Below are 8,127 nucleotides of genomic sequence, written 5' to 3'. Positions count from 1 at the left end.
TATATAAAATTAGCCAGGTATGGTGGCACATGCCTATAGTCCCAGCTGTTCAGGAGGCTGAGGCACAAGAATTGCTTGAATCCAGGAGGCAGAGGTTGCAGTGAGCAGATTGCACCATTGTACTGTAGCCTGAGCGACAGAGTGAGACTCTGTCTCGAGAAAAAAAAAAAAGGTTTATAATTACATGTACCATAATTTTTTTTTTTTTAAATATGGAGTCTTGCACTGCCACCGAGGCTGGAGTGCAGTGGTGCCATCTCAGCTCACTGCAACCTCCACCTCCCAGGTTCAAGTGATTCTCCTGCCTCAGCCTCCCGAGTAGCTGAGATTACAGACACTTGCCATCATGCCCAGCTAATTTTTTGTGTTTTTAGTAAAGACAGGGTTTCACCATGTTGGCCAGGCTGGTCTCAAACTCCTGACTTTGTGACTCGCCCGCCTGGGCCTCCCAAAGTGCTGGAATTACAGGTGTGAGCCACCACACCTGGCCTAAACCTCCTTTTTAATGGTTTAATAAGTATGTTCCATGATGTAAAAATGTCAATGCTTAGAAAAAGGACATGGACATCCTACTTTATGGACATGATGGCGTGTACATCCATGTGTAATGTGTGTTTTGTTTATGGGAATCTTTGCAGCACCAGATGCCTCTCTTCCGGAAGAAGATGGTGTGGGAAATCCTTCATCAGCAGTTACTGTGAGGAAAACTTTGCCTGGTCCCTCTAGCTGCTGGTGGTTCTTTCACAGACATTTCCATATACCTCATGCATTGTGGGTTAAAAAGTCCCTGCATCACTTCTGTTCTCTCACAGGTACTGAGCTGTCAAAAGTGCATGAAGGCCTCTCGCTGCACCCTAGTCCTGAGTTGGGGTGCAGAGGGCTGCTTGCAATCCTGTTTGTAAGGCTGTGCCTGCTCAGAGCTTTGGACTGTTCAACCCACACAAGAACAAACGCTAATATTTTTTTTAAGAAATTCTTTTCCCTATGAATGTGGGAAATGCAGGATTTATTCTGTGAATTGTTTTTTTCTGTGTGTTTGTTCAGCGTATTCATTCACTCATTCGTTTGCAAACATAATGGGCAGTGGCCATTTACTGCTGCTCTTTTATAGTTAGCTCTAAATTACTTGTTTGAACTATTTATTTCTGAAAGGAATGTTACTCAAGCTGCCACTCCCTGCTGAAGACCAGGAGAGAAATCTCACTGGGGGCGGAAGTGGAGCTGGAGCACTAACTGCCAACATGAAGCTGGAGGGTTTGGGATTTGTTTTTGTTTTTGTTTTTTTGAGGCTCAAAAATGCTGGGAGAAGCAAAAATGCTGTGGGATAGGGCTCCCATTGCCTTTCAGAGGAAGTCTGACACTACAGCGTTGGCACAGTGCCATGGAGCCGAGGAACTGTGCCCAAGGAACTCTGACTACCCAAGCATCTTCAGAAGAGTGTTGTGGTCATCTTACAGTGACTTCCCTTTCTGGAAATGAGGTGACTTGGCTTAGTCTTGAAACTGGATTCATGGATTTGAAGTAACAGTAAACCCTAAATCTTCATTTTCATCCCAGATCTGGTTGAGTATAAACCTCAGAATTGTAGGGGCTGGCCTGAGCTGTTTATTTCAAAAGATACTATTCAATTTAAAGCTATTTTTCCTCAGAGTTTTTGTTTTCTATATATTGAGCCTAAATTAAGTTTTCTACTCAATAAGACTAACATCTCCCCACTCCATCCCCACTGAAAGTTGTAGAAGAAAATGTACTTGGCTCCGAGGTTGCCAGTTACACAGTAATCTATTTTGCATATGAAAGTTTGTATTTAACTTTTTCGTTCATTAAAAACCTTACTGATGTGGTTATAATTTCAGAAAGTTTAGAGTTGGTCAGAACATATTTTGCGAGATCTAGTGCCTAGTGTTGCTTTTCTGATGTAATAAAAGGTTGTCTGGCAGAACCCAAAAAGTATATGCTGAAATGATTTCTAACCCTCTCCCTACTTAAGCCTCCCAAACTTGTTCCGGTTCATGACAGTGAGAGGTAAAACTGGAAAAACTGGGCATGCGTTCCCTATGGATCTACATGCCTGCCACGCAGAGTGCGCGGGCTGCTGGTCCCAGAGGGATACTGGCTGTAGCTATTGCAGCCAGTTTTCCCTGAGACTTGTAAAACTCCTGGCTGAGGACATGGGACCTGCGATGTGGGTTGAAAATGCTGGGCCTACTTGATGGTCAGCCAGAGGCCATGTGGTTGGGTGATTATTAAAGCAGGAGCAGGCTGTGCTGCGTCTGCCTCCTTCCTGCAGCCCCTGCTCCTGTCCCTGGGCTCCTGGCACTGCCAGCGAGTATTGGGACCAGGCAACCACACAGCCAAAAAGGCCAGAGGTTTGCGAGGTCAGCATTATGCCAGACTCCTGGCTTGCCCTGTGCATGTCCCTTGAGAGTTTGGTACCTCGGTTAAGATTGAGTGCATGCTAGGTAAGTCCTGTTAGGAATGGCAGTTTGTATTCCGCCCAAATGAATGATGCTGGGGCTTAATGTATTATTCAAGGGGCTGCTTAAGAGCATTTCTCACTGAGCTCTCCATTACTGTACACTCTTCCGGATGGTTCTCAGGTCTTCCAGGACATAATGCAATTGGGAAGAGCAGAGTGATGAGCTCTCTAGCATGGCTTCTGCTTGACCCTGAGTTCCTGAATTTCCTGGGGGAGACCACAGGCCATGCTTCTCGAGGCATTAACGTGTCTCCGTGGGCACAAAGCAGCAGCGTGTTAGGAATAACAGCTTTTTAGAGCCAAACAATTTATTTGGATCTAAAAGTTTATTAAAGTGTTCAGGCAAAAAAACAGCTACTGAATTTATTAATAGCAAATTATCACCATTAAAGCGTGTGTGTGTGTGTGTGTGTGTGTGTGTGTGTGTGTGTGTGACAGTTTTGCTCTTGTTGCCCAGGCTAGAGTGCAATGGCTCAATCCTGGCTCACTGCAACCTCTGTCCCCTGAGTTCCAGCAGTTCTCCTGCCTCAGCCTCCCGAGTAGCTGGGATTACAGGCGCCCACCACCACGCCCGGTTAATTTTGTATTTTTAGTAGAGACAGGGTTTCACCATGTTGGTCAGGCTGGTCTTGAACTCCCAACCTCAGGTGATCCACCTGCCTCGGCCTCCCAAAGTGCTGGGATTACAGGCATGAGCCACCGCGCCCGGCCATTACTATTTTTTAGTAGCCTCTTAAAAATTGATGTCGATTTTTAAAATATACTGTTGAGAGCAAGTATCTTTCTCAAGCTTGACCTTGAACAGAGCTGGATTGGGGTGGGAGGGAAACAGATTTGGGGCATATGGAAGATGTTCCTGGGAGCCCCATATTCTACCTCAGTTACCCAATGCTATTAGAACCTGTGAGTTTTTCCTCCTCTGAAATGCTAAGCACAACATGTCTGATAGTGGATGCTTGCCTGCACTGTGAGGAGCTGCCTGATCTTGGACCAGGGTGTGGCTGTGGGGATAATGTATCCTAGTAGAAACGGTGAGCCTCAGATGTGAGTAAATAAGTAACTGACAGCAAGTTAAGTTTGTGACAGCCTTAGTACTGTAGTTAAGCTACATTGTTTAAATTGGCTTGTGAACTAATTGGAACCTAATCTCTTTTATAACCATTTCTTTGAGAAAAACTGCCAAGTACCTGATCTTCAAACAAACTTATGGTACATATTTGTAAACTGGTGATCTAGCTGGCTATATTATTGCTTTGACAATTTTTTTTCTTTTAATTTACCTAATATATACAGGAAGGGGTTTGGATATATTGGAATAGGTGTTGCTTTTCTCTATTTACCAATAAATTCATCTCTTTAATTCAGTGGCTTTCACTTTTTTTTAATTGCAACTCATTGGAATAAATGTATTTTATGTTGTGAACACACACACACATATAGTGTGATTATGGACACAAAAATGTCACATACACTTTTGTGAAGTAATACTTATCCTTACTATATTCTGATAGTTTTATTTCAGTTTTTAAAAAAATTCAGGTTGTGACCACCAAGTTGATTTCTCTGCCCACTAATGGACAGATAATGCAGAGAAGGAAAACACTGCTCTAAGTGACCTGATCGCAAGATGCAAATTATGTTTAAAACCATAAAGTTTGAGACCAAAAAGCAAAAACAAAAACCATATTATAAATGTGAGACTGTTTTCAGATGACTCCATCTAAATCTAGGAAAATGGGCTAGAAGCTTTCAGACCCTTGCTGGAAATATGTGGTATAAACAATCCTTAATCTTTTTTTTTGAGACCAAGTTTTGCCCTTGTTGCCCAGGCTGGAGTGCAGTGGCCGGATCTTGGGTCACTGCAATCTCCGCCTCCTGGGTTCAAGCGATTCTCCTGCCTCAGCCTCCCAAGTAGCTGGGACTAACAGGCATGCGCCATCACACCTGGCTAATTTTGTATTTTTAGTAGAGACGGTGTTTCTCCGTGTTGGTCAGGCTGGTCTTGAACTCCCAACCTCAGGTGATCCGCCCACTTCGGCCTCAAAGTGCTGAGATTACAGGCGTGAGCCACCACACCCGGCTTTACATCCTTAATCTTTAGGTCCTTAAATGGGCATTTCCTAAAATGTGTTAAGCATGAGTCTTGTAACTTGTATAAAGAATATGTAATCCCAGCACTTTGAGGGGCCACTAAGGCAGGAGAATTGCTTGAGCCCAGGAGTTCCAGACTAGTTTGGGCGAGATGGCAAGACCCCAGTTCTATTTCTTTAAGGATATAAAGCAAAGGGTCTGTGGCCCAATGAATATGCATACCACGTCCCTTCCTCCTGGGAATGCATAGCAAACATACGTTTTGTACGAATGAGTTGTTTTGAGCTAGCATTTCCCAAAACTTGGACATTGAACCCTTTTCTCTGAGACACCTGTGGAACTATTTTATGGAACACACTTAGGAAAGTGCCAGGAGAAGCAACATAGACAGTTCTTGGAAGTACGTACTTTAAGAACACACTGGGCAGCCTTACCACTGCCCTTCCATGGCCTCCCAACACACCTCATCCTCATGAGATCATCAAGTCTGATCCCACACTGCCACCCTGTCCCCTTATATTTTTCTTTAATTATATCAGTAATAGGTGTTCGTAGTATAAAAATAAAATGCTGATAAAAGGTAATCATTCTGCACATTCACCACCTGGAGTTAATAATACCTCGTAACTAACATTTGGGTTGGGCATGGTGGCTCACACCTGTAATCCCAGCACATTGGGAGACTGAGTCGGACCAATGACTTGAGGTCAGGAGTTCCAGATCAGCATGACCAACATGGTGAAACCCCATCTCTACTAAACTTACAAAAATTAGCTGGGTGTGCTGGTGGGCACCTGTAATCCCAGCTACTGAGGAGGCTGAGGCAGGAGAATCGCTTCAGCCGGAAGCGGACGTTGCAGTGAGCAATGTACCACTGTACTCCAGCCTGAGACTCTGTCTCAAAAGAAAAAATTGGGCATATATCCTGGCCTTCCCCCTTCATGGATATGTGAATACATGTACAGGCTTGCATGTGTATACAACTTGTTATTAACAAATACAGAATTATGATTATATAACTCCTTTTCACTTACCTTGAACATTTTCATGTCAATAAATAGATCATTTGAATTGCTGCAGACTGTACCACTCTATGGCTATCACAAATACATTTAACCCAGTATTACTGAATAGTCTTGCACAATGTTCAGGTTATTCTAAGAAATTCTTAGCATTATAATTTCTGGGTTACAAGTCATGTATATTTTTTAAAATCAGGAAAAAAATAATTACCCATTGGTATTTTGACTCATTTCTTCCAGCATGGGATAACTGTATCTCCACTGATTTAAGATTTGTAATATTTTTCACGTGTAGGCCTTTAGTTCATTCCAAGGGACTTAATATCTCATTTTAGTGAACAATTTTATCTTTGTTTCAGCTACTTAAAAAAAAAAAAAACAACCTTTCATTATGGGGATTTCAAGACTTAGGCAAAAATAGAATAGTATAGTAAATACCCCCCTTACCTGCGGTTTTGCTTTTTCCTTGGTTTCGGTCACTCTTGGGTATGGTTCAAAAACATTAAATGAAAGTAACAGAAATAGGCACTTTGTAAGTTTTAAATTGTGCACCATTGTGAGTAGCATGATAAAATCTCCCTCTGTCCTGGGTGGGACAGGAATCATCCCTTTATTTTTGAGATGGAGTCTCGCTCTGTTTCACCCAGGCTGGAGTGCAGTAGCGTGATCTCAGCTTACTGCAGCCTCTACCTCCCGGGTTCAAGAGAGTCTTGTGCCTCAGCCTCCTGAGTAGCTGGGACTACAGGTGCCTGCCACCACACCTGGCTAATTTTTGTATTTTTAATAGAGATGGGGTTTCACCATATTGGCCAGGCTGGTCTCAAACTCCTGACTTCAGGTGATCAGCCCACCTCGGCCTCCCCAAGTGTTGGGATTACAGGCGTTGAGCCACCGCACCCGGCCTTCATCTCTTTGTTCAGCATGTCCACACTGGATATGCTACTCACTTGTTACTTTATAGGAAAAAACACCATATGTGTCTATATAGGTTTGGGTACTGACTGGGGTTATAGGTGTTTCTGGGCATTTGCAATAGATAGACTAGGAAATGTTTTTCTTTAAAGGAAAAAGTTTTACTGACTTCGAATTCAAATGTAAGATTCCAAGGTTTTTCTTTTTTTCTTTCTTTTTTTTTTTTTTTTGAGACAGGGTCTCACTGTGTCACCAGGCTGGAGTGCAATGGTACAACCATGTCCCACTGCAGCCTCGACATACTGGGTTCAAGCCATCTTCCAGTCAGCTTCCTGAGTAGCCAGGACTACAGGCACATGCCACCATGCCCAGCTAGTTTTAAAATTTTTTGTAAAGATGGGGTCTTGATATGTTACCCAGGGTATCCAAGGTTTTTCTTGATCTTACACTGTAATCTTGAAAATCTTGGTTGCTATCAACATCAACGTAATTATTCACTTTACCCTTAAGTACACCTGTAACAGTTTCAAAATATCAGTGCCAGTGTAACTATTGAGATGAGGTTTCACCATGTTGGCCAGGCTGGCCTCAAACTCCTGACCTCAAGTGATCTGCCCACATCAGCTTCCCAAAGTGCTGGGATTACAGGCATGAGCCACCACACCCGGCCCCCTAGAAACTATTGAAATAAAAATAAATATGATTATTTTAAAAATTAGCCAGGTGTGGTGGTGCATACCTGCAGTCCCAGCTACTCAGGAGGCTGAGGTGGGAGGATTGCTTGAGCCCAGGAGGTTGAGGCTGCAGTGAGCCATGACTGTGCCACTGCACTCCAGCCTGGGCAATAGAGGAAGATTCTTTGTCCACACACACACACACAAAATATAATTTTGTCTATGAGATTTTCCCCTCCTGCCAGCTGTTTCTGAGAGAGCAAAAGCTGTCAAGAATACTCAATTAGGGTTTTTCCAATGAGAACAAAGATACAACATACCAGAATATCTGGGACACATTTAAAGCAGTGTGTAGAGGGAAATTTATAGCACGAAATGTCCAGAAGATAAACAAGGAAAGATGTAAAATTGACACCCTGACATCACGATTAAAAGAAGTAGAGGAGCAAGATCAAACAAACTCAAAAGCTAGCAGAAGACAAGTAAGATCAGAGCAGAACTGAAGGAGATAGAGACAGAAAAAACACTTCGAAAAAATCAATGAATCCAGGAGCTGGTTTTCTGTAAAGATCAACAAAAATAGATAGACCGATACCAGACTAATGAAAGAAAGAAGAATCAAATAGATGCAATAAAAAATGATAAAGGGGATATCACCACTGATCCCACAGAAATTTAAATTACCATCAGAGAATATTATAGACACCTCTATGCAAATAAACCAGAAAATCTAGAAGAAATGAATAAATTCCTAGACACACCCTCCCAACTCTAAACCAGGAAGAAGTCAAATTCCTGAATAGACCAATAACAAGGTCTGAAGTTGAGGCAGCAATCAATAGCCTACCAACCAAAAAAAGTCCAGGACCAGACAGGTTCACAGTCTAATTCTACCAGAGGTACAAAGAGAAGCTGGTACTATTCCTCCTGAAACTATTCCAAACAATAC

At 42.7% G+C, this 8,127-nt stretch overlaps 1 protein-coding gene across 1 annotated transcript in view; it reads left to right on the top strand.

Annotated features, from left to right (window-relative positions):
- SENP2 (SUMO specific peptidase 2) overlaps window positions 1-1,950 on the top strand; it is a 41,726-nt gene extending 39,776 nt beyond the window's left edge. The window contains exon 14 of the mRNA XM_032298585.1: window positions 607-1,950. Coding sequence (XP_032154476.1) covers window positions 607-701 — 95 coding nt within the window. The 3' untranslated portion in view covers window positions 702-1,950. The remainder of the gene's footprint in view (window positions 1-606) is intronic.
- Window positions 1,951-8,127: the final 6,177 nt, after the last annotated feature.

The sequence above is a fragment of the Sapajus apella genome, unplaced genomic scaffold, assembly GCF_009761245.1.
Source record: "Sapajus apella isolate SASKATOON/1434 unplaced genomic scaffold, GSC_monkey_1.0 scaffold38, whole genome shotgun sequence".
Lineage (NCBI taxonomy): Eukaryota > Metazoa > Chordata > Mammalia > Primates > Cebidae > Sapajus > Sapajus apella.
This window is presented reverse-complemented; position numbering and strand designations above follow the sequence as displayed.